The sequence below is a fragment of the Mustelus asterias genome, chromosome 21 (genome assembly GCF_964213995.1).
Source record: "Mustelus asterias chromosome 21, sMusAst1.hap1.1, whole genome shotgun sequence".
NCBI classification, from domain to species: domain Eukaryota; kingdom Metazoa; phylum Chordata; class Chondrichthyes; order Carcharhiniformes; family Triakidae; genus Mustelus; species Mustelus asterias.
In genome coordinates, this window is record NC_135821.1 from 33,910,783 (window position 1) to 33,938,324 (window position 27,542).

The 27,542-nt window shown below is 44.0% G+C and overlaps 1 protein-coding gene across 1 annotated transcript in view; it reads right to left on the reverse strand.

The window, feature by feature from the left end:
• The window catches only part of LOC144509533 (adhesion G protein-coupled receptor B2-like), a 962,811-nt gene that overhangs the window by 384,303 nt on the left and 550,966 nt on the right, over nucleotides 1-27,542 (reverse strand). Inside the window, exon 14 of the mRNA XM_078238437.1 lies at nucleotides 16,251-16,326. Coding sequence (XP_078094563.1) covers nucleotides 16,251-16,326 — 76 coding nt within the window. The remainder of the gene's footprint in view (nucleotides 1-16,250; nucleotides 16,327-27,542) is intronic.

Genomic DNA, 27,542 nt, shown 5'->3' on the forward strand with positions numbered 1-27,542 from the left:
TAGTGAATACTGAAGTAAAGTATTCATTAAGTACCTCTGCTATTTCTTCCGGTTCCATACAAACTTTCCCACCGTCACACTTGATAGGTCCTATTCTTTCACGTCTTATCCTCTTGCTCTTCACATACTTGTAGAATGCCTTGGGGTTTTCCTTAATCCTGCCAGCCAAGGCCTTCTCATGACCCCTTCTGGCTCTCCCAATTTCCTTCTTAAGATCCTTCCTATTAGCCGTATACTCTTCTAGATCTCGAACATTACCTAGCTCCCTGAACCTTTTGTAAGCTTTTCTTTTCTTCTTGATTAGATTTATTACAACCTTTGTATACCACGGTTCCTGTAACCTACCATAACTTCCCTGTCTCATTGGAACGTCATTGGAACCCTGTGCGAGAACCTCTCCGGCTATGTCGAGGGCATCTTGAAACCCATTGTACAAAGAACCCCCAGCTTTTGTCGCGACACTACGGACTTCCTACAGAAACTCAGCACACATGGAGCAGTTGAACCAGGAGCACTCCTCGTCACAATGGATGTCTCGGGACTCTACACCAGCATCCCCCACGATGATGGCATTGCTGCAACGGCCTCAGTACTCAACGCCGTCAACTGCCAGTTTCCAGATGCAATTTTACAACTCATCCGCTTCATCCTGGACCACAATGTCTTCACCTTCAACAACCAGTTCTTCATCCAGACACACGGAACAGCCATGGGGACCAAATTCGCACCTCAATATGCCAACATCTTCATGCACAGGTTCGAACAAGACTTCTTCACCGCACAGGACCTTAACCAATGCTATACATTAGATACATCGATGACATTTTCTTCCTTTGGAGTCATGGTGAGCAATCACTGAAACAACTATATGATGACATCAACAAGTTCCATCCCACCATGGACTACTCTCTGGAATCGGTTGCATTCTTGGACACACGCATCTCCATTAAGGACGGTCACCTCAGCACCTCACTGTACTGCAAGCCCACGGATAACCTCATGATGCTCCACTTCTCCAGCTTCCACCCTAAACACGTTAAAGAAGCCATCCCCTACGGACAAGCCCTCCGTATACACAGGATCTGCTCGGATGAGGAGGATCACAACAGATACCTCCAGACGCTGAAAGATGCCCTCATAAGAACAGGATATCATCATAGAAACCCTACAGTGCAGAAGGAGGCCATTTGGCCCATCGAGTCTGCACCGACCACAATCCCACCCAGGCCCTACCCCCACATATTTTACCCGCTAATGTACGCATCTCAGGACTCTAAGGGGCAATTTTTAACCTGGCCAATCAACCTAACCCGCACATCTTTGGACTGTGGGAGGAAACCGGAGCACCCGGAGGAAACCCACGCAGACACGAGGAGAATGTGCAAACTCCACACAGACAGTGACCCGAGCCGGGAATCGAACCCGGGACCCTGGAGCTGTGAAGCAGCAGTGCTAACCACTGTGCTACCGTGCCGCCCTCGGATATGGCGCTCGACTCATCGATCAACAGTTCCGACGCGCCACAGCGAAAAACCGCACCGACCTCCTCAGAAGACAAAAACGGGACACGGTGGACAGAGTACCCTTCGTCGTCCAGTACTTCCCCGGAGCGGAGAAGCTACGGCATCTTCTCCGGAGCCTTCAACATGTCATTGATGAAGACCAACATCTCGCCAAGGCCATCCCCACACCCCCACTTCTTGCCTTCAAACAACCGCACAACCTCAAACAGACCATTGTCCGCAGCAAACTATCCAGCCTTCAGGAGAACAGTGACCACGACACCACACAACCCTGCCACAGCAACCTCTGCAAGACGTGCCGGATCATCGACACGGATGCCATCATCTCACGTGAGACCACCATCTACCAGGTACACGGTACATACTCTTGCAACTCGGCCAACATTGTCTACCTGATACGCTGCAGGAAAGGATGTCCCGAGGCATGGTACATTGGGGAAACCATGCAGACGCTACGACAATGGATGAATGAACACCGCTCGACAATCACCAGGCAAGACTGTTCTCTTCCTGTGGGGGAGCACTTCAGCAGTCATGGGCATTCAGCCTCTGATCTTCAGGTAAGCATTCTCCAAGACGGCCTTCACGACACACGACAGCGCAGAGTCGCTGAGCAGAAACTGATAGCCTAGTTCCGCACACATGAGGACGGCCTAAACCGGGATGTTGGATTTATGTCACATTATCAGTAACCCCCACAGCTTGCCTCCTGGACTTGCGGGCTGTCCTGCCTGGAGACAATACACATCTCTTTAACCTATACTTAATGCTCCCTCCACCCACATTGTCTGTATCTTTAAGATCTGGGATTCGCATTCTAATCAGTATTCTGTAACTTGATTTTGTGTCTCTGTGCCCTGTATGAGAGCACATTTCCACTCCATCTGACGAAGGAGCAGGGTTCCGAAAGCTAATGGTATTTGCTACCAAATAAACCTTTTGGACTTTAACCTGGTGTTGTTAAAACTCTTACTCATTGGAACGTTGCAGATGCAGTTTAAGTTCTTGGAATGTGCCTGCTGGTCTCTGGTGGATTATGTTCTGGTAATGACAGGAGTACAACTTAAGGAGACAGAGTCCCTCTTTGATGAAATGGTAACATCTTTAAAAATGTTTTTTGGGAAACAATAACCCGCCGCCATTTTTTTCCATACAAATCGGAATGCCAAAGCATCAAGAGTAGAGGATTAATTGGAGCTCAACTGGTACACGAAGGCCCCTAAACAGAGACAGTCACACTAATAACAGACCTTATAAAAGCAAATTACTGCGGATGCTGGAATCTGAAACCAAAATAGATAATGCTGGAAAATCTCAGCAGGTCTGGCAGCATCTGAAAGGAGAGAAAAGAGCTGAGGTTTCAAGTCCAGATGACCCCTTGTCAAAGCTAAAAGGCATAGAAAGTGGGAGATATTTATATTGTAGGGTGAAGGCATCACAGCTACAAAAACAAGGGGAAAGGCCAAGAGGTGCTAATAGCAGTCCATAGAGATACGGCAAGGGCTGGGGCTCGAAGAGTTGGGATTCGAGGGATTGGGACTGGTCGAGGGCCTAGGATGGGCAGTGGTATTGATGAGTTGTTGAAGCTTGCGTTCCTTAACATCTGTAAGAAACAGAAAAAATTTCTCGTTGAGACGTTGAATGATATGAAGGATGAAATGAAACTGGGGACAGGGACAGCTGTCTCCTCTATATCGGAGACACCAAATGTAGACTGGATGATCGCTTTGCTGAGCACCTTCAGTCTGTGCGCAATCAGGACCCTGACCTTCCCATTGCTTGCCATTTTAACACACGATCTGGTCCCATGCCCACATGTCTAGTCCTTGGCCTGCTGCAATGTTCCAGTGAAGCTCAATGCAAACTGGAGGAACAGCATCTCATCTTTCAGCTAGGCACTTTATAGCCTTCCGGTCTCAACATCGAATTCAACAACTTCAGATGATTTGCTCCACCCCACCTCGATCCCTTTGTTTTCATTGTATTTAATTTTTAACTGTTCTCTACCCTTTATTTCTTTATTTTTCTTTTCCCTCTCCACTCTTTCCCCCTATTTTATCTCTGTTTTTCTTACCTTTCCCCTCCTTTGCTCCCCTTTTTCTCAATTTTACCCCACTCCCACCCATCTCCCCCCACCCCCCACATCTTCATCTGTCACAGCTTACCTCTGATTTCAGGTTCTCTGCCATTTGGCCATTCACATCTTCTATTCTCTCTATGGACTGACTGCCATTTGCCTTTCCCCTTGTTTTTGTGCCTATGACTCATCTTTCATTCCGTCACCCTACAGTATCAATATCTCCCACTTTCTATGCTTTTTAGCTTTGACAAAGTGTCATCTGGACTCAAAACGTCAGCTCTTTTCTCTCCTTACAGATGCTGCCAGACCTGCTGAGATTTTCCAGCATTTTCTCTTTTTGAAACGGACCTGAAATTGAAACCGGCTATAACTGGTTTGATAATGGAGAAAGAGACGTACATGGGAGGACGATAAAAAACATTTGAACCAAAGAAATGGTAACGGGATGGTGAATCACTGTTTTCAATGCAATCCCCCATATCACTACATAGTGAATTGTCCAAAAAGAAGAAACCATGTCTTTGAAGCCACACATGAAGCAGAATATATAGAAACTGACAGTGAGGAGGATAAGGACCATTAAGCCATTGTTTTGGTCACAGAAAATTTGAGTCCAATAATGAGTGTACTGATGATAGACTCTTTTAACTGTGCTGTGTTGGATAGTGGATGTACGTCAACTGAACGTAGCAAAGATTGGCTAAATTGCTATTTAAAACCCCTTGATTAGGAAGACTGAAGGAAGTTAAGGAATGTGACAGTTCTACTTGTTTTCAATTTGGAGATGATAATAATTTAACTTCTTCCAAAAGGGTGGTATTCCACTGTAGAATTGCAGGAATCAGCCTGTTCATAAGTACGGATGTTGTTTCAAAATACATACCTTTGTTATTAAGCAGATCTGCCATGGAAAAAGCGCAGATTACTATAGATTTGAAGCATGACAAAGTTGTGGTATTTGGAAGATGTATCAATTTACATTTTATGAAGTCAGGCCATTATTGCCTTCCCTTAAGTGAACCAAAAATGTGTAATCAGAGGATCTCTAACACTTAATGTCAATTACAAACAACAGCTTGATGGACAAAAAGAAGATTACTTTGAAACTTCATAAGCAGTTTGCTCATCCAGCACCAGAGACTGAAAGCACTGCTTCAGGGTTCAGGTGTGCTAGATAATGGCTATACTGATCTCATGGAGCAAATATCAGCCCAATGTGAGATTTGTACAAAATACAGAAGGATGCCCCCTCATCCAGTCATGAGTCGACCATTGGCTCAGGATTTCAATGACTTTGGATTTGACGATTTGGGATAAAGAGAAAGGCAGCTATTTACGACACTTTGTGTATATGGTCACCTGGTTCAGCATATCTATGGTGATTTATAGCAACAGGAAAAAGACTATTGTGGACAAAATTATGACTTATTGGATTGAACAGGATTGGGAGGACCATCTAAATTCTTGATGGACAATGGGGGTGAATTTGCGAACAATAAGTCCCAAGATATGTCTGAAAATTTAAATGTTGTGATGATGCACTTTAACAGAATGCCCATTCAGCAATGGTCTCCGTGAACGGAATCATGCAGTAATAGATGCTATGGTGCATGAGGTTTTGACCAATCAACCAGGCTGTAAGTTGCAAATTGCATTAGCGTGGGCAGTGCAGGTGAAAAAATCATTACAGATGGTTGGCGGAGGGGGGGGGGGGGGGGGGGGGGGGGGGGGGGGGGGGGGGGGCTATAGTCCCTACCAATTGGTATATGGGAGGAAGTCAAAGTTACCATCAGTATTGACAGATGTTCCTCAGGCATTAGAAGGGAGAAGCATAGCTTCAGTTTTTCTGCACATCTGAATGCCATGTATGCAGGGAGAAAGGCTTTCATTAAGGTTGTGGTTTCAGAGCGGATATAATAAGCCCTAAGGCATCACACATAAGACCATCATGGGTACATTTCAAAAAAGGTGATATGGTCTGCTATTAAAAAGAGGGCCAAAAAGAGTGAAAGGGGCCAGGTAAAGTGATGGGGACGGATGACAGGGTAGCCAGACTACAACACGGTAACCAGACAGTGCGAGACCACTCTTCAAGAGTACTGAGAATTGATTATGAATTTGGAGCATCTGAACAAGATAGAACCATAGAAAATTACAGCTCAGAAACAGGCCTTTTGGCCCTTCTTGTCTGTGCCGAACCATTTTTATGCCTAGTCCCACTGACCTGCACTTGGACCATATCCCTCCACACCCCTCTCATCCATGAACCCGTCCAAGTTTTTCTTAACTGTTAAAAGTGACCCCGCATTTACCACTTTATCCGGCAGCTCATTCCACATTCCCACCACTCTCTGCGTGAAGAAGCCCCCCCCTAATATTCCCTTTAAACTTTTCTCCTTTCACCCTTAACCCATGCCCTCCGGTTTTTTTCTCCCCTAGCCTCAGCGGAAAAAGCCTGCTTGCATTCACTCTATCTATACCCATCCAAATCTTATACACCTCTCTCAAATCTCCCCTCAATCTTCTACGCTCCAGGGAATAAAGTCCCAACCTATTCAATCTCTCTCTGTAACTCAGCTTCTCAAGTCCCGGCAACATCCTTGTGAACCTTCTCTGCACTCTTTCAATCTTATTTACATCTTTCCTGTAACTAGGTGACCAAAACTGTACACAATACTCCAAATTCGGCCTCACCAATGCCTTATATAAACTTAGTAAGAGGTTTAACAACACCAGGTTAAAGTCCAACAGGTTTATTTGGTAGCAAAAGCCACACAAGCTTTCGGAGCTCTTAGCCCCTTCTTCAGGTGAGTGGGAATTCTGTTCACAAACAGAGCTTATAAAGACACAGACTCAATTTACATGAATAATGGTTGGAATGCGAATACTTACAACTAATCAAGTCTTTAAGAAACGAAACAATGTGAGTGGAGAGAGCATCAAGACAGGCTAAAAAGATGTGTATTGTCTCCAGACAAGACAGCCAGTGAAACTCTGCAGGTCCACGCAACTGTGGGAGTTACAAATAGTGTGACATGAACCCAATATCCCGGTTGAGGCCGTCCTCGTGTGTGCGGAACTTGGCTATCAGTTTCTGCTCAGCGACTCTGCGCTGTCGTGTGTCGCGAAGGCCACCTTGGAGAACGCTTACCCGAATATCAGAGGCCGAATGCCCGTGACCACTGAAGTGCTCCCGGAGCACTTCAGCGGTCACGGGCATTCGGCCTCTGATATTCGGGTAAGCGTTCTCCAAGGTGGCCTTCGCGACACACGACAGCGCAGAGTCGCTGAGCAGAAACTGATAGCCAAGTTCCGCACACACGAGGACGGCCTCAACCGGGATATTGGGTTCATGTCACACTATTTGTAACTCCCACAGTTGCGTGGACCTGCAGAGTTTCACTGGCTGTCTTGTCTGGAGACAATACACATCTTTTTAGCCTGTCTTGATGCTCTCTCCACTCACATTGTTTCGTTTCTTAAAGACTTGATTAGTTGTAAGTATTCGCATTCCAACCATTATTCACGTAAATTGAGTCTGTGTCTTTATAAGCTCTGTTTGTGAACAGAATTCCCACTCACCTGAAGAAGGGGCTAAGAGCTCCGAAAGCTTGTGTGGCTTTTGCTACCAAATAAACCTGTTGGACTTTAACCTGGTGTTGTTAAACTTCTTACTGTGTTTACCCCAGTCCAATGCCGGCTTCTCCACATTAAATAAACTTACCATAACACTCCAACTTTTTTATACTCGATACTCCGATTTATAAAGGCCAATGTACCAAAGGCACTCTTTATGACCCTATCCACCTGTGACGTCACTTTTAGGGAATTCTGTACCTGTATTCCCAGATCCCTCTGTTCAACTGCACTCTTCAGAGTCCTACCATTTACCCTGTACGTTCTTCTTTGGTTTGTCCTTCCAAAGTGCAATATCTCACACTTGTCTGCGTTAAATTCCATTTGCCATTTTTCAGCCCATTTTTCTAGTTGGTCCAAATCCCTCTGCAAGCTTTGAAAACCTTCCTCACTGTCCACTACACCTCCAATCTTTGTATCATCAGCAAACTTGCTGATCCAATTTACCACATTATCATCCAGATCATTGATATAGATGACAAACAACAATGGACCCAACACCGATCCCTGCGGCACACCACTAGTCACAGGCCTCCACTCAGAGAAGCAATCCTCCACAACCACTCTCTGGCTTCTTCCATTGAGCCAGTGTCTTATCCAATTTACTACCTCCCCATGTATACCCAGCGACTGAACCTTCCTAACTAACCTCCCATGAGGGACCTTGTCAAAGGCCTTGCTGAAATCCAGGTAGACAACATCCACCGCCTTCCCTTCATCCACTTTCCTGGTAACCTCCTCGAAAAACTCTAATAGATTGGTCAAACATGACCTACCACGCATAAAGCCATGTTGACTCTCCCTAATAAGTCCCTGTCTATCCAAATATTTGTAGATCCTATCCCTTATCACACCTTCCAATAACTTGCCCACCACCGACGTCAAACTTACTGACCTATAATTTCCCGGATTTCTTTTGGAACCTTTTTTATACAACGGAACAACATGAGCCACCCTCCAATCATCCGGCACCTCCCCCGTGAATACTGACATTTTAAATATGTCTGCCAGGGCCCCTGCAAGTTCAACACTAGCTTCCCTCAAGGTCCGTGGGAATACCCTGTCCGGTCCTGGGGATTTATCCACTCTGATTTGCCTCAAGACAGCGAGCACCTCCTCCCCTTTAATCTGTAAAGCTTCCATGGCCTCCCTACCAGTTTGCCCTATTTCCGTAGACTCCATGCCCGTTTCCTCAGTAAATACGGATGCAAAAAAACCATTTAGTATCTCCCCCATCTCTTTTGGTTCCATACACAGTCTACCACTCTGGTCTTCAAGAGGACCAATTTTATCCCTCACTATCCTTTTGCTCCTAACATACCTATAGAAGCTCTTTGGATTTTCCTTCACTCTGTCTGCCAAAGCAACCTCATGTCTTCTTTTAGCCCTCCTGATTTCCCTCTTAAGTAGCTTCTTGCACTTGTTATACTTCTCGAGCATCTGATCCGTTCCTTGCTGCCTGTACATTTCATACAACTCTCTCTTCCTCTTAATCAGTGTTACAATCTCCCTCGAGAACCAAGGTTCCTTATTCCTATTTACTTTGCCTTTAATCCTGACAGGAACATACAAACTCTGCACTCTCAAAATTTCTCCTTTGAAGGCCTCCCACTTTCCATTTACATCCTTACCAGAGAACAGCCTGTGCCAATCCACACTTCCCAGATCCCTTCTCATTTCATCAAATTTGGCCTTTTTCCAGTTCAGAACTTCAACCCGAGGACCAGATCTATCCTTATCCACGATCAGGTTGAAACTAATGGCATTATGATCACTGGACCCAAAGTGTTCCCTCACACTCACATCCATCACCTGCCCGAACTCATTTCCCAATAGGAGATCCAACATTGCATCCTCTCTAGTTGGCACCTCTATATACTGATGTAGAAAATTCTCCTGAACACATTTTACAAACTCTACCCCGTCTAAACCTTTAACAGTATGCGAGTCCCAATCTATATGTGGAAAATTAAAATCCCCTACTATCACAACTTTGTGTTTCTTGCAGTTGTCAGCTATCTCTCCGCTGATTTGCTCCTCCAATTCTCGCTGACTATTGGGTGGTCTATAATACAAGCCCATTAATGTGGTCATACCTTTCCTGTTTCTCAGCTCCACCCATAGGGCCTCTGTAGACAAGCTCCCTAATCTATCCTGCCTGAGTACCGCTGTAACATTTTCCCTGACCAACAATGCCACCCCCCCACCTTTTATCCCTCTGCCTCTATCCCGCCTGAAACATTGGAACCCTGGAACATTGAGCTGCCAGTCCTGCCCCTCCTGTAGCCAAGTTTCACTAATGGCTATAACGTCATATTTCCATGTGTCTATCCACGCCTTCAGCTCATCTGCCTTCCCCACAATACTCCTGGCATTGAAATAGACACACCTTAAAAACTTATTTCCACCATACTCTACCCTTCCATTTGTGATTTTGCTTGAACTAACCTGTCTTTTTACCCCTGCTCCACTATCTGCTCTGGCACTCTGGTTCCCATCCCCCTGCAAATCTAGTTTAAACGCTCCCCAATTACACTAGCAAATCTCCCTGCAAGTATATTGGTCCCCTTGTAGTTTAGGTGTAACCCGTCTCTCTTGTACAGGTCCCACCTGCCCCAAAAGAGGTCCCAATGATCCAAGAATTGGAAACCCTGCCCCCTGCACCAGTTCCTCAGCAATGTGTTTATCCGCCCAAGCATCCTACTCCTGCCCTCACTGGCATGTGGCTCAGGTAGCAATCCTGAGATTACTACCCTCGGGGTCCTGCTTTTTAACTTCCTTCCAAGCTCTTTGTACTCACTCTTTAGGACCTCCTCACTCTTCCTTCCCACGTCATTGGTACCGACGTGTACCACGACATCTGGCTGATCACCTTCCCACTTTAGAACGCTGTGCACGCGATCAGAGACATCGCTGACCTTGGCACCTGGGAGGCAACAAACCATGCGGGAGTCTCTGTCCCGACCACAGAACCTCCGGCCTGTACCTCTGACCATTGAGTCCCCTATCACTACTGCTCTCCTCTTCTTCATCCCACCCTTTTGCGCTGTAGAACCAGACTCAGTATCAGAGTTCCGGCTGTTGCAGCTTGTCCCAGGTAAAGCATCTCCCACAACAGTATCCAATTCAGTATACCTGTTGGAGAGGGGTATGGCCACAGGGGAACCCTGCTCTGTCTGTCCTTTCACACTGCCATTTCCTCTCCTTACAGTAACCCAATTTCCTGTGCTCTGCTGCTTAGGTGTAACTATCTCCCTAAAGCTACTGTCTATATACTTCTCATTCTCCCGAATTAGATGGAGGTCATCAAGCTCCTTCTCCAGTTCCCTAACACGCTTTGCTAGCAGCTGCAGCTGAATGCATCTTTTGCAGGTGCTGTCGTCAGGGATACCGGAGGTCTCCCTGATCTCCCACATCCTGCAAGAGGAGCATTCCAACATCTTGCCTGGCACATTTTTTTTTACTCTGGGGAAATACAGGAATAAACTTTCTGAAAAAGAAAAAAAAGAAAAAAAAAGAAAAAGAAAAAAGAACCTACTCTCGCCTCTGCCTGTTCTCGCCGAAGGCCGTTTTGAGCCAAAGCCCTTCAGCTCTCACCCTGTCCCCTGCTCACTCCACTGCCCGCTAACGACGCTGCCCGCTCAAAGGTGTGGCCTACTTTTAAACCCTCCAAAACCTTCCCAGGCTGCTGCTGGGCCTACTTCCTGTTTTGAAAAAAAACCTCAGATTTTTTTCACAAATTTAACTGAAAAATAAATAAATAAATAAGTGCACAAATAAGCTCCCTTACCCTCAGCCTGCTCCTGTGGAACAATGAATGTTCCACAATGATGTGGAACTTGCTATAAATGAGAGGCAATCTGATGACCAGCTAAGCAACAGTGAGGCAGAATATGAAGCCGCTACCCAAAGTGGTATCGTATATACCTGGGTCAAGTGAGTGGAGGGATGCCACTATTGGAAGAGCAGGAAATGCTTCAGGAAAATACAAACACTGGTTCAATGTTCAAGTGCAAGGACAGAAAGTTAAATCTATAGATTGGGAAAATGGGGTGAAAGAATGAGATTTAAATTCTGATGATGAGTCAGCAAACACTCGTGAATCCAGGAAAAGGTTTTGTGACCAAAATTCTGTTAACACAGAACAGCTCTGATAGTAATAACCCTGATGTGGAGATGCCGGCATTGGACTGGGGTAAACACAGTAAGAGTTTTAACAACACCAGGTTAAAGTCCAACAGGTTTATTTGGGAGCAAATGCCATTAGCTTTCGGAGCACTGCTCCTTCGTCAGATGGAGTGGAAATCTGCAGATTTTCACTCCATCTGACGAAGGAGCAGCGCTCCGAAAGCTAATGGCATTTACTACCAAATAAACCTGTTGGACTTTAACCTGGTGTTGTTAAAACTCTTACAGTAATAACCCTGACAGGGGCAGACATGGCAGTAGAGGCCAGAGTATAACGAGGAAAGGTAAGATTCAAACCAATGACAGTAATAGGAGTAGAAGCCCCTATGATAGGGAAGTTTTGGTGGCTGCCAATAAAATGGAGATAAGACCATAAGACATAGAAGCAGAATTAGGCCACTCAGCCCATCGAGTCTGCTCCGCCATTCAATCATGGCTGATATCTTATGGAAGTAAGAGAGGCCAAACAAAGAGAATTGGACAATTGGAAAGAGTTAGGGGTGCACACTGAGGTACCAGACGAAGGGCAGCACTTTTCCATTGGTGGGTTTGTAGAGAGAAAGTTTTGCAAGATGGGACTTATGAAGCAAAGACTAAATTAGTAGCTCATGGGTATGAGGAACATTTGGAGGGGCAAGTCATTAGAGTTGACTCGTCCACCGTGAAGAAAGTGACACTGATTTTTTTTGTTTCGCCATCCTAGCCTCTAATAATTGCAAACGTAAGTCTGTGGACATTAAAGTATCATTTCTGCAGGGTGAAGCATTTCAAAGTTTTTTTGAAGCAGGTAATACACAGTGGAAATTGAACAAATGTGTATACGGATTGAGTGATGCATCAAGGGTTCGATATTTTTCTGAATTATCCGTACTACCGAAGACTGGCCGTGTCCAGTTAAAAGCAGATGCTGCAATGTTCTACTGGAAGTCTGAAGGAAAATTGGCAGAAGTTTTCATGATGTTGACTTCCTATGGGGTGGCACAGATGAATTTAAAAAGAGGTAATTAACAGGTTAAAGATGGAATTTAAAGTAGGGAGTCAAACTGCTGGTGCTTTTCAATATCTCGGTCTTGATATGACAAAGCAAATCCAAGGTAACAATGAATCAACAGGGATATCTGGACAGCATTGATCCTATTCCCATAACCAGAGAAAGGTCAATTAAAAAAAATAGGAACTGGTCAACAAAAAGAAACCGAATTTTTGATGAGTATGATAGGAGAAGTCATGCACGCAGACAAGACCGCATAAGAGTTATAATATTCCAGAACTAAGTGATATTTTGAGACGTACTTCAGATTGAGAGATCTTGCAGGCAAATAAAACGTGAAAAAAGCTGAAACTAGGTGATGTGTAATTAAATTCCTGGCACAGGGAGAACCAGAGACATGGGGGCGAATTTTCCCATTCCATCCGCCATGGGAATCGTAGTAGGCGAGGAGCAGACCATAGAAAGGTCCATTGACCTTGGGTTGGATTTTCTGGTTTCAGAGCAAACGCGGCTGGAAAATCCCGCCCATGAAGTTAGTTGCGTTTAGTGATGCTTCACATGCCAATCTACCAGATGGACACTCAAGCAGTGCCAGTTTCATTATATTCTTGGTCAGTATGAAAGGAAAATGCTGCCCCTTGGCCTGGGAAGCAAAGAAAATAAAAAGGGTAGTCATAAGTACATTGGCGGCTGAAACCCTAGCGTTACTGGAAGTGGTGGATATGGGGATATATTTGTCTGACACACCTACTGAAATATTTTTAAGGCAATGTCGGAAAACAAGGTACCAATTCAGTGTTACGTGGGCAAGCAATCTTTATGGGACAATGTTCACTCTACAAATAGTGTAACAGAAAAGTGACTGAGAATTGATTTGATCAGCATTAAACAAATGCTGGAAAACAAGAAAGTTTCAAAGCTAAACTGGCTTGGTGAAAATCCATAATTATCCAGTTGTTTTACTAAAAGGGGTGTGGGTACAGGAAATTTGTTGAGAATATTGGAGGATGGTTACCTGAAATTAATTTGAAAGAAAAGAAAAAGGGGAATCTGCTGTAATGGAACCAATAATAACAGGTTGTGAGGGTCAGCTGACCAGGTAGACAAGGTAACCAATGGCATCATTGCTATGGTAGTCAGCTGACCGAGTAGAAACAGGAAGCAGGTGAGGATGGGCGAGCACTTGTGGTGGTCAAAGCTTTGACAAAGGGTCATCTGGACTCGAAACGTCAGCTCTTTTCCCTCCTTACAGATGCTGCCAGACCTGCTGAGATTTTCCAGCATTTTCTCTTTTGGTTTCAAATTCCAGCATCCACAGTAATTTGCTTTTATTCCTAGCTTCTGACCTGCTCTTGTAGGTACAGTATTTATATGGCTAATGTAGTTAAGTTTCTGGGTAACCCCCAGGACGTTGATCATGGAGGAATTCAGCAATGGTAATACTACATAATATCAAGGAGCAATGGTTAAATTCTCTCTTGTTGGAGATGGTCATTGCTTGACGCTTTTGTGGCACAATTGTTACTTGCCTCTTCTCAGCCCAAGCATGGATATTGTCCATGTCTTGCTGCATTTGGACTGCTTCAGTGTCTGAGGAGTGCTGAACTTTGTGTAATTAGTAGCGAACATCCCCACTTCTGATCTCAAGATGGAAAGAAGGTCATTGATGGATCAGCTGAAGATGGTTGGGCCAAGGACACTATCCTGAGGAACTCCTGCAATGATATCATGGAGCTGAGATGACTGACCTCCTAACACCACAACCACCTTCCTTTGTGCTAGGTACAATTCCAACCAGCGAAGAGACCCCCCACCAATTCACATTGACTTCAGTTTTGCTAGGGCTCCTTGATACCACATTCAGTAAAATGCAGACTTGACTTCAAGGATAGTGACTCTCACCTCACTTCTACAAGGCTGGAATGTGATGGATCATGCACAAGAACACAAAAATTAGAATTCCTCGAGCCAGCTGCTGCATTCAATAAGATCCTGCCTGATCTAATTGTGGCCTCAACTCCACTTTCCTGTTTCCCATATTTGCCTGGATTGGTGCAGCTCCAAGAGTTCTCAAAAGGCTCTACACCATCCAGGATAAAGCAACCCACTGGATTGGCACCTCATTCATCACATTAAATATTCACTCTCTCCACCACTGGTACACATTGGAGGCTGTATGTTTCATCGATAAAATGCATTGCAGCAACTCATCAATCCTCCTTTTACAGCTTTGAGAGCAAATTGTGATCTTTACCATCCAGAAGGATAGGGCAGCAGATGTATGAGAAGCATGGCAATACTACCACCTAAAAGTTCCCCTCCAAACCACACACGATAGTGACTTGGAACTTCTTTGCTGTTCTTTCATTTCTACTGGGTTAAAATCCTGGACCTCCCTCCATAACAGCACTTGGGGTGTACCACTAATAGCGGCTCAAAAAGGTGGCTCACCACCTTCTCAAGGGTGATTAGGGATGGATATTAAATTCCAGCCTTGCGTATCGTCTGGGCAAGTATAAAAAGCACATGCAATTAAATGGTGTTGGCATAAGTGAATAAACACAACTTCTTCAGAAAAGGTGAAGACAACCTTCGATTAACATTTCATGAACAAGTTGTTCTTCAGAATACCTCATGAAAAATAAATCATTGTATTGATAGAGCACTACATGAAATAAGTACTTGCATTTGCATAGCACCATAACATGCTGCAACATCTTACCACAAGATAAATTAGTTGAGTTAGAGTCCAGCATTTATAAGTAAATAAGCAAAGCTTGACTGTTCAGGAAATATTCATGGCTTTAGTTGTCTTATGTTATGTGATCAGCTCCACTTTCTGTTTAAATGTCAGCTGGTGCTTGCACACTGATATAGTGTTCTCTACTCCCTTTATCTTCTTACACGTATTGAAGAAAACTAACAAGGCTTGAAAAATCCACTTGGCATGAAGCCCAGAGGAACTTAACAGTTTAATGAGCTGAAAAATAAATCAAATTTCTGACTTGAAATAAACAGTGGTGTATTTTCCACACCCTTTCCAATATTCAAGCCTTTCTATCTTTATCTCTAACTGCTAACTGTTTCTCATCTCTAGTGTTTTACCTTGCTATCTTCAATCTGATTTTCTCTATGCCTTCAGTTTCTCCCATCTCTAGCCAATCTATCCATCTACCTCCATTCACACTCTCTGCAGCCAAAATCTTTCCTTGTTTCTTTGCTTTCCTGCTGCACCTGAACTGTGACAACCTGTTATATGACCCTTGCCAATCTCTAATTCCACATTTAGGAAGTAGTTTGCTCTTGTTAATGCTGAAATTTGTAAGCATTTAAAATCTACTCCAAATACAGACAGCAGTCATGAATATGTTTCCAGCACTCAGAACTTCCATCACACCATCAACATTGTTTAAGAACTGGAGGCATTTTAGATATTGTCATATGCAATACATATTTTTGTAAGAATTGCAGGGTATTAAACACATGGGAGTTGGTTAGCTCTGTAGGTTGGATAGCTGGTTCCTGATGCAGAACAATGTCAACAGCATGGGTTCAATTCCCGCATGAACTAGGTTATTCATGAAGGCCCCATCTTCTCAACCTTGCCCCTTGCCTGAGGTGTGGTGATCTTCAAAGGGGAGAGCAGCCTATGGTCATCTGGGACTATGGTGACTTTATAAACATATGGCACATTCTAACTATGACTGATATCTGACAAACCTTTTTACTATTGATATTGGAAGTAACTATGATGTTTATCTGGTGCCACCGTTGGTCAGGACTATCAATGATTCATCTAATGGTTCGTGGAATGTAAACAGTACCCACTTACTTTGCAACAGGTAAGATGAGACCCAGCGTCCGGTAAAGCACAGCTCCGATGATGTAATAGGATGAGTCATCTGTCTCTGAAATGCATTCAAAAATAATAGTGAGGAAATTACTTTCAGGTTTTAAGTCTAACTTATCAGGAAGTTAATTGCTTATGTACCTATAAGCAGTTGGAACATTGCTGAGAAACACATTTTGATTATTTATATTTTGATTGTAGTATTTTAAAACACAACTGGTATTCTTATTAGTGAGAGGAGCAATGAGGATCTATATTATTAAATATTCCATATAAAATTCATGAGACCATGGGAAATTCATCCGTGGGATTTGTAGCATGAGACTGATGTGCTCTTTGGGGAGGTGTTCAAGGAGGAAGTTCAGGATTGTCAATCCTTGTAATCCCTCACAAACCTCCTTTAGGAGGTCAAACATATTCACAAACGCACAAAATATCAGTGTGCAATGTGCTGGATGTTCAAAAAAGTATTCATAATCTTACTCTAAATCCTATTAAAAACTGAAAATAGATTTGTGAAATTTGGATTAATTCAAGATAAAGTACTATTATGGGAATGAAGTATTTTTGGCTTTTACCGAGCACCACAATGGTAGAATATAGTGTAGATCAGCTGCAGTAAAGCTCCCTCCAAAATTGTCTTTACAATGCTCCAATATAAGAAAGAACTTGTGTTTCGAGTTTCATGTTCATTCTAAATTACATACTTTTGACTCTATAGTCACCATTATAATGTAAGGAAACATGGTAGCCGATTTGCAGGGAGCAAAGCAAAGTAGTGATGAGGTGAATGTCCAAAGAATTATATGTTGGATGAGGGTTAATTGTTGGCTGGGACCCATTTACACTTAGAAAAGTGCTACTGGATCTTTTATGCACACCTGAGAGGATAAATAGTGACTCACATGTGCTTGTATGGCCTATATTATCTCAAGGTCTGTGGTCTAACTCTGCAGGGTTACTTCCAACTGATTTATTAAGACTATACGCAAGATAGTTTACAAGATCGAGTAGATATCTTTCACATAAGTACACATGCTTCCTTCTGCTACACAGGGTCTCTATCACATGATTGTCCCTGTCACTGAGCCTGCGCATGCCAGTGGGAGAGAGATTGCAGCCGGAGTGAGATTTCAGCCAGAGTGAGGGCATTGGGAATTTGGAGCTGTGTAGGAATTCAGTGCTGAGGGGAAAGAGGTGCTCATCTTTGGGAGAGGAGGACCTGTGAGGGAGACTCGAGGGCAAGTGAGAAGTAGAAGGAAATTGAACTGTGCCATCACAGCCACCAGGTAAGTGATTGGCTGGTGACTGGTAAGTAGTTTTTTCTTTTCTTTTTTTCTCTTGGCATTGGCACAACAGTGTTTCCGTGTAATTTCTGTGGTTTATAGTTTGTAAAGGTTGTATTCGGCAGTAACAAGGAGCAGGAAAGAAGGACCTTAGAGAATTGGATATAATATGAAAGAAAACATCTTTCAAAAGTTTAAGTTAAAGGGGTGAGACATTACAGGATAACTCTGAGCCATGGTTTGTTCCTCTTGTTCCATGTGGCAGGCTGGGGACAGTTCCAGTTCCCTGGGTCAGCATCTGTGCAGGAAGTGTCTCCAGCTACGGTTCCTGGAAGCTCGAGTTTCAAAACTGGAGCGGTGGGGAGACACTGGAGCATCCGCGAGTCAGAGACTATCGTGGATAGCACGTAAAGAGAGGTGGTCACACCGCAAGCTTTTTTGTGATTTTTGTTATTAATTTTTTGTGATTTTTATTAATGACTCAGAGGAGGGGGCTGAAGGGTGGATCAGTAAATTTGCTGATGACACCAAGATTGGTGGAGTAGTGGATGAGGTGGAGGGCTGTTGTAGGCTGCAAAGAGACATAGATAGGATGCAAAGCTGGGCTGAAAAATGGCAAATGGAGTTTAACCCTGATAAATGTGAGGTGATTCATTTTGGTAGGACTAATTTAAATGTGGATTACAGGGTCAAAGGTAGGGTTCTGAAGACTGTGGAGGAACAGAGAGATCTTGGGGTTCATATCCACAGATCTCTAAAGGTTGCCACTCAAGTGGATAGAGCTGTGAAGAAGGCCTATAGTGTGTTAGCTTTTATTAACAGGGGGTTGGAGTTTAAGAGCCGTGGGGTTATGCTGCAACTGTACAGGACCTTGGTGAGACCACATTTGGAATATTGTGTGCAGCTCTGGTCACCTCACTATAAGAAGGATGTGGAAGCGCTGGAAAGAGTGCAGAGGAGATTTACCAGGATGCTGCCTGGTTTGGAGGGTAGATCTTATGAGGAAAGGTTGAGGGAGCTAGGGCTGTTCTCTCTGGAGCGGAGGAGGCTGAGGGGAGACTTAATAGAAGTTTATAAAATGATGAAGGGGATAGATAGAGTGAACGTTCAAAGACTATTTCCTCGGGTGGATGGAGCTATTACAAGGGGGCATAACTATAGGGTTCAAGGTGGGAGATATAGGAAGGATATCAGAGGTAGGTTCTTTACGCAGAGAGTGGTTGGGGTGTGGAATGGACTGCCTGCAGTGATAGTGGAGTCAGACACTTTAGGAACATTTAAGCGGTTATTGGATAGGCACATGGAGCACACCAGGATGATAGGGAGTGGGATAGCTTGATCTTGGTTTCAGATAAAGCTCGGTACAACATCGTGGGCTGAAGGGCTTGTTCTGTGCTGTACTGCTATATGTTCTAAGCTCTGACTCCGCAGGCAGGGAGAGAATGGGTGACCACTAGACAGAGCAAGGTAGGCAGGTAGTGTAGGAATCTCCTATGGCCATTCCCCTGCATCATTCCACATTATTCCCCTGCAAAACAGATATTCCACTTTGGATACTGTTGAGGGGAATGACCTCTCTGGGGAAAACAGGAGCAGCCAAACTCGTTGCACCACGGTTGGTTCTGCTGCAGAGGGGAGGGGTAAAACATGTGCCAGTGCAATAGTTATAGGGGGTTCAACTGTAAAGGGAATAAACAGGCATTTCTGTGGCTGCAAACGAGACTCTAGGATGGTATGTTGCCTCCCTGGTGCTAGGGTCAAGGATGTCTTGGGGCGGGTGCAGGACATTCTGGAGGGGGAGGCTGAACAGCCAATGGTCGTGGTACACATCGGTACAAACGACATAGGTTAAAAAAAGAATGAGGTCCTAAAAGCAGAATACTGGGAGCTAGGAAGAAAGTTAAGAAATCGGACCTCAAAGGGAGTGATCTCTGGATTATCACCAGTGCCACGTGCTAGTCAGAGTAGAAATGACAGGATATATCGGATGAATACGTGCCTGAAGAGATGGTGTAGGGGGAGGGTTTCAAATTACTAGGCCATTGGGATTGGTTCTGTGGGTGGTGGAACCTGTATGAATTGGACGGATTATACCTGGGCAGGACTGGGACTGATATCCTAGGGGAACTGTTTCCTAGAGTGGTTGGGGAGGGTTTAAACTATTATGCCAGGGGATGGGAACCTATGTAAGGAGTCAGAGAAGGAGGGAGCAAGGACAAAAACAAAAGGTAGAAAAGGGAATAAGAAAAGTGATAGGCAGAAAAACCAAGGACAAAGTTCAAACAGGGCTATGGAGAAAAATATTGGGAGCAAGGCAAACAATGTTAAAAAGACAAGCTTAAAGGCTCTGTGCCTTAATGCGCGGAACATTTGCAATAAAGTGGATGAACTAATTGTGCAGATAGATATAAAAGGATACGATATAATTGGGATTAGGGAGAATGGCTGCAGGGTGACCAGGGATGTGAATTTAATGTCCCAGAGTATTCATTATTTAGGAAGGACAGGCGTAAAGGAAAAGGTGATGGAGTGGCACTGCTGGTTAAAGAGGAAATTAACACAATAGTGAGAAAGGAGATTTTGCTTTCTGACAACGTGGAGTCTGTATGGTTAGTTGAGAAATACCAAGGGACAAAAAACATTAGTGGGTGTCATATATAGGCCCCCAAATTGAGGTGGTGATGTTGCGAATGGCATTAAACACAAAATTAGAGATGCATGTGATAAGGGAATATCAGTGATCATGAGTGATTTTAATCTGCATATAGATTGGGCAAATCAAATTACCACAATGCCGTAGAGGAGGAATTCCTGGAATGTATATGGGATAGTTTTCTTGACCAATATGTGGAGAAACCAACTACAGAGCAGGTCATCTTAGACTGGGTACTGCGTAATGAGAGGGAATCATTGCCAATCTGGCTGACCCCTTGGGGAATGAGTGACGAGGGTGCTGAATCTTAATAAAGGAAACTATGAGGATATGAGGCGTGAGTTGGCATTGATACATTGGGGAGAGATACTTAAAGGGGTGACACTGGATAGGCAATGGCAAACATTCAAGGAACTCATTGGGGAACTGCAGCAACTGTTTATTCCTGTCTGGCACAAAAGCAAAATGGGTAAGAGGGCCAATCCATCGTTTACAAAGGGAATTAGAGAGAGTATTCGATCTAAGCAAGAAGCATACAGATTGGCCAAGAAATATAATAAGTCTGAGGATTTAGAGCAGTTTAGAATTCAGCAAAGAAGGACAAAGGGATTGATTAAGAAGGGGAAAATCAGTACAAGAGTAAGCTTGCAGGGAACAGAAAGACTGGCACTAAGAGTTTCTATAGGTACGTGAAGAGAAAAAGATTGGTGAAGATAAATGTAGGTCCTCTACAGACAGAAATGGGAGAATGTATAATAGGGGACAAAGAAATGGCTGAGCAACTGAATTTCATCTTCACGAAAGAGAACACAAATCAGATGCCAGAAATGTTGGAGAATTCAAGATTTAGTGAGAGAGAAGAACTGATGGAGATCAATATTAGTAGAGAAATGGTGCTTGGAAAATTGATGACATTGAAGGCAGATTAATCCCCAGAGCCTGATAATCTACATCTCAGAGTACTTAAGGAATTGGCTCTAGAAATAGTGGATGCATTGGTGGTCACCTTCCAGGATGCTATAGACTCTGGAACAATCCCTGCAGATTGGAGGGTAGCTAATGTCACTCCAATATTCAAAAAGGGAGGTAGAGAGAAAACAGGGAATTATAGACCAGCAAGCTTAAAATCGGTAGTCGGGAAAATTCGCAAATCGATTGTCAAGGAATTTATAACAGAGCATTTAGAATGCACTGGCAGAATCAGACAGAGTCAGCATGGATTTATGAAGGGGAAATCATGCTTGACAGATCTGTTGGAATTCTTCAAAGATGTAACTAGTAGAGTTGATGTGGTGTATTTGGACTTTCAGAAAGCGTTTGACAAAGTCCCACATAAGAGATTATTGTGCAAGATTAAAGTGCATGAGATTGAAGGAAGAGATGGATAGAAAACTGGTTGGCAGAGAGGAAACAAGGAGCAGGAATTAATGGGTGCTTTTCAAATTGGTAGGCAGTAACTAGTGGGGTGGAACAGGGATCAGTGCTGAGACCCCAGCTATTCACAATATATATTAATGATTTGGATGAGGGAACAAAATGTAACATCTCAAAGTTTGCAGATGATACGAAGTTGGGTGGGAGGGTAAACTGTGATGAGGATGCAGAGATCCTTCAGAATGATCTGAACAGGTTGGTTGGGTGAGTGGGCTAATCAATGGCAGATGCAGTAAAATTTGGATAAATGTGAGGTTATTCACTTTGGAAGCAAAAACAAGAAGGCAGATTACTACCTGAATGGCTGTAAATTGGGAGAGGGGAGTGTGCAGTGGGACCTGGGTGTCCTTGTGCACCAGTCACTGAAAGTAAGCATACAGGTGCAGCAGGCGGTAAAGAAGGCAAATGGCATGTTGGCCTTCATTGTGAGAGGCTTCGAGTACAGGAGCAGAGATGTGTTGTTGCAATTATACAGGGCCTTGGTGAGGTCACACCTGGAGTATTGTGTACAGTTTTGGTTTCCTTTTCCGAGGAAGGATGTTCTCGCTCTTCAGGGAGTGCAGCAAAGGCTTACGAAACTGATTCTGGGGATGGCGGGACTGATGTATAAGGAGAGATTGACGAGGTTAGGATTGTTTTCGCTGGAGTTCAGATGAATGAGGCGGGAATTTTGCTTTTGTTTCATGACCAGAATATGCTTAACTTGTTTTATATGTGCAGGGCACACCAGTGTCTCCTACTCAATGGGAGAGGTTGTAATCATTATTGCAGAGGTACTGAGTGGACTTTGGATTCAATGGAATGGGTTATTGCAAACAAAAACAGAATGCTGGAAAACTCAGCAGATGGGGCAGCATCTGTAGGGGGAGAAAACAATTAACATTTCAAGTCTGTTTGATTCTTTCAGAACTTTAAAGAGAGAAAATTTGTTGGCTATTATACTGTATAGGAGGGTTGAAACAGTGATTAATGAGAGCTGGCAGAGATTACTAGACACCACTGTAGTGGGTTGGATCTCAAACAATGGTGAGACAGTACAAGAATGAGATAGAGAATCTGGTGAACTGATGCGAAATGGTCGCGAGCTTTAAGTTTTTAGGTGTCCAGATCACCAACAACCTGTCCTGGTCCCCCTATGCTGACACTATAGTTACGAAAGTCTACCAACGCCTCTACTTTCTCAGAAGACTGAGGAAATTTGGCATGTCTGCTACAACTCTTACCAATTTTTACAGATGCACCACAAAGTATTCTTTCTGGTTGTATCACAGCTTGATACATGTCCTGCTCTGCCCAAGACCGCAAGAAACTACAAAGGGTCGTGAATGAAGCCCAGTCCATCACACAAACCAGCCTCCCATCCATTGACTGTCTACACTTTCCACTGCCTCGGTAAAGCAGTCAGCATAATTAAGGACCCCTCGCACCCCCGACAAACTCTCTTCCATCTTCTCCCGTCAGGAAAAAGATACAGGAGTCTGAGGTCACGTACCAACCAATTCAAGAACAGCTTCTTCCCTGCTGCCATCAGACTTTTGAATGGACCTACCTCACACTAAGTTGGTCTTTCTCTACACATTAGCTATGACTGTTAGCACTACATTCAGCACTCTCTCCTTCTCTATGAATGGTATGTCTGTAATAGCACACAAGAAACAATACTTTTCACTGCATACTAATACATGTGACAATGATAAATTAAATCAAAAAGGTGTAGCAAAATTAATGAGAGACAGATGGCCTAGAGGGAGTGGGGTGGTATGGCCTGGAGGGAGTGAGGGAGGGTGGAGAAGGGGCGGTGGGGTTTGCATTGAGACAAAAAATGCATGGGATATAAAAATGGATTAAGGTGAAGGCGAAAGGTTACCATCTAAATTTTTTGAACTGAGTGTTGTCTCCTGAGGGCTGTAACATACCTGAACCAAAAAATGAAATGTTGCTCCTCCAACTTGCGTTGGGCTTCATTGGAGCATTGCAGCAGACCTAGGATGGACGTGTGAGTATGACAGCAAGGTGCTGAGTTGAAATGGTAGGGTAACAGGGAGATTGAGGTCATGCTTTTGGGTTGAGCAAAGCCTATATATGACACCCACTAATGTTTTTTGTCCCTTGGTATTTCTCAACTAACCATACAGACTCCACGTTGTCAGAAAGCAAAATCTCCTTTCTCACTATTGTGTTAATTTCCTCTTTAACCAGCAGTGCCACTCCATCACCTTTTCCTTTACGCCTGGGTTCCTCAAAGCAGTCACCCCGTCTGCCTTTAATCTCCCAAATGTAGAAGAGATCACAATGGGAGCAGCGAATACAGTGAAAAAACTGTAATTGTCTGATAAGGAGTTGGTGCCCCCAACATGAGGTGGAAGCAGTGCCTTGGCAGCCTAGGCAAAGATGCATTGAATCAGGGCCTCCGTGGTATCCCTGTCTCCCTGAAGGTTCAAGGACTCTGGCTCTATGTTCTCACTGTGTTATTCCCTAGGATCATCTTCTGATCAATTACTGGCGTTATCAATTGCTGTCTATGGAGCAGGTATGCATCATGGGACCTGCCAGGGTACCTTGGATACACCTCCAGAATCTGCATCTAGTCTTTACAAACTATCTGCACATTCACGGGGTGGAAGCCCATCCTATTCATGAAACACTCCCGTCACCCACCAGCACCTCGATCACGAGTGCAACCGATAGTACTCTGGAGAGAAGGGAATCCTGAAATCGCAAAGAAGCCTCTGGCTTTCTCAGCTTGGCTGGCCTTGTTCATCCGTTAATGAATAAATGCCATGGCCATCTTGACATCTGTGGACAACAGATTGTGATACTGTACGTAGACTCCTCCACTGACCCCTGTAAATAGCTGGTTCACTGCCTGTACACTCTGACACCAGGATAACAGCATCTTCAATGGCCTCTTCCAGCATTCCCTCCTGGCTCTACAACCCCTGTGCCTGCACCTCACCCCCCACAGTTGCTCCCTTGGATGCAATCTGTGAATGTCTGGCCTCCTTTCCCTCTTAACAGAAGCTCCCACAATTGGAACAGAAAATCTCCGCTATCCGAGAAACAGAAAGCTGTCTGGAAGGTTCATATGGTATAAACGTTAGAGACATCACTAAGTCCAGAACTAAAGGCTAGCAATTCCAAGACTGAAACTACAAACAGAGACAAAGCTGTTTCGTTTCATTCAGCCACCAGCAAACTGTGTCCCAAATTCCCCACTACTAACACTATCGATGCTCTGGACCCCTTTAATCCCTCCGTTGGATTACATCATAAGAAAGGTCCACCTTCTCGCTTTGCACGTGCAATGAGCGTGAAATCACACTGGAATATAAAATGCTGGTGCAGACATTTTAATGGCCTTATTTGGCCCTTTAATTGTCCACAAATGTGCCCGCAAACCTCAATATTGCATGCGTGATGACATTGAGGCTCATTTCACACGATTTTACGTGCATTCGGGTTCGGCGCACACCGGACTGCGGAACATTAAGGTCAGGCCCATGATCTACATTATTCATTATCATAATTATTCAATTAACCCATTGTACAACAGATAGAGTTTTAGTAAATTCTAACATCTCATCCAGAAAAGAGTCCAGTTTGCCTGTCAACACTGGAGTTGGACTTGAAACCAAGTTCACTGGGACAGAGTCATAGACTCATAGACATAGAGGTTTACAGCATGGGAACAGGCCCTTTGGCCCAACTTGTCCACACTGCCCTTTTTTTAAAAAACCCCAAAGCTCGTCCCAATTGCCTGCATTTGGCCATATCCCTCTATACCATCTTACTCATGTAACTGTCTAAATGTTTTTTAAAAGACAAAATTGTACCCACTTCTATTACGACCTCTGGCAGCTTGTTCCAGACACTCACCACCCTCCGTGTGGGAAAAAAATTGCCCCTCTGGACAGTTTTGTATCTCTCCCCTCTCACCTTAAACCTGTGCCTTCTGGTTTTAGACTCCCCTACCTTTGGGAAAAGATATTGACTATCTAGCAGATCTATGCCCCTCATTATTTTATAGACCTCTATAAGATCACCCCTCATAGACCTCTATAAGATCTCTTTGACTTTAACAGTAAAATCACTACTGGTACATCAGCATTTGTTAATTGTGGTTAGCAATATCTTCTTCATTTTTTTACTTCCCAATAGGCAGTGGGAGGAGTTTTTTTTATCTCACCAGCCTAGGTCGTGTTTGAAATTAGATCCGAATGGTAAAGGAACTTTTTAAAAATACTTTTCCAATTCAATCAAATCAAATCCAATTCAGAGTCTCAACAAGTTGAGACATTTCAGATCCAGGCTGACAAGACAGGGCGAGCGACCAAACCACCCTGTCCTGGGCCTGATCTACATGAGCCAAGCTGATTGGAGAAGGGGGAGGTTCCTCCTCCAAGACTTGAGCTCATTTGCATCTTAGCCAAAAGGCCGAGATGCCGCTTTAAAAAATTGCTTCATATGAAACATATGAAGCTTCAGTGTAACCTAATGACCTCAGCCAAGTGCGGCCGACCATGGGCTGCCGACCATACTTCACTTGATCTTAGCCAAAAGGCCGAGAGGAACATTGCAATTAATTATGCCACCCAATCTCACCTAGCTTTGAAAATAACATTGTTACATGGCAATAACTTCCCAAAAACCTTTTAAAGGGAGCATGGAAGTGAAGGCCCATCTACTTATTTTTCTCTCTAAAAAAATTCTTGGATAACTTGGATAACTTATGTTTGTTTTTCAGATAGTCTCCCACCAAACTTAGTTAACTGGTAGAACTGGTAGCACAGTGGTTAGCACTGCTGCTTCACAGCTCCAGGGTCCCAGGTTCGATTCCCAGCTCGGGTCACTGTCTGTGTGGAGTTTGCACATTCTCCTCGTGTCTGTGTGGGTTTCCTCCGGGTACTCTGGTTTCCTCCCACAGTCCAAAGATGTGCGGGTTAGGTTGATTGGCCAGGTTAAAAATTGCCCCTTAGAGTCCTGGGATACGTAGGTTAGAGGGATTAGCAAGTAAATATGTGGGGATAGGGCCTGGGTGGGATTGTGGTCGGTGCAGACTCGATGGGCTGAATGGCCTCCTTCCGCACTGTAGGGTTTCTATGATTTCTATGAACCCCTACAGAATTTCACATTCAACAATTTATTTTTCTGCAGAGACTTTGATTGCTGTAAATTAGACCTTCAAATCATTAATGTTTCTGAGTTCAACTACTGATTTGTTGAAATCAGCTCAATTAGCAGGAACAACTTTCCTGGTGTATTTTGTTTGCATGCAAGATTTGAGCATGAGTGATGGCAAACTATTCAACCATGTAAAGCATCATAGCTGTCCTCACCCAGTATCAATACACGTTCCTCCATGTGAAATTAATCATTAGTGAGAATCTTGGCTGTGTTTTTTTTAAATGGAGGGATTTCTTTGTAGCTTCAGTCTTTGAATTGCTAGGCTTCAATTCTGGATTCGTTGATGTCTCCAAGACATTCTGTTTCTCTGATAGTGGAGATTGTCTGTTCCACTGGTGGGAGCTTCTGTTAGGAGGAAGAGGAGACTGGATGCTTACAGGCAGTGTCTAAAGGAGCGAACTGTGGGAGGTGGGGTGCAGGGGGGAGTGCTGGAAAGGGCTGCACAAGATGTCATTATCCTGATGCCAGAGTGTACAAGCAGCTAGCTACCTCAACAAGTCAGAGGAGCAGTCTGAAAGGAGTATCTGCCTCTCCAGTCCAACGATTTGCAGGCTCGGTCCATTGGCCATGTTAAATTGCTCCTTAGTGTCCCAACTTGTATTGGTTAGGGAGAATTACTGATGAAGGAGCAGCGCTCTGAAAGCTTGTGGCTTGTGCTACCAAATAAACCTGTTGGACTTTAACCTGGTGTTGTAAAGTACTCTGTCAGATAGTGTG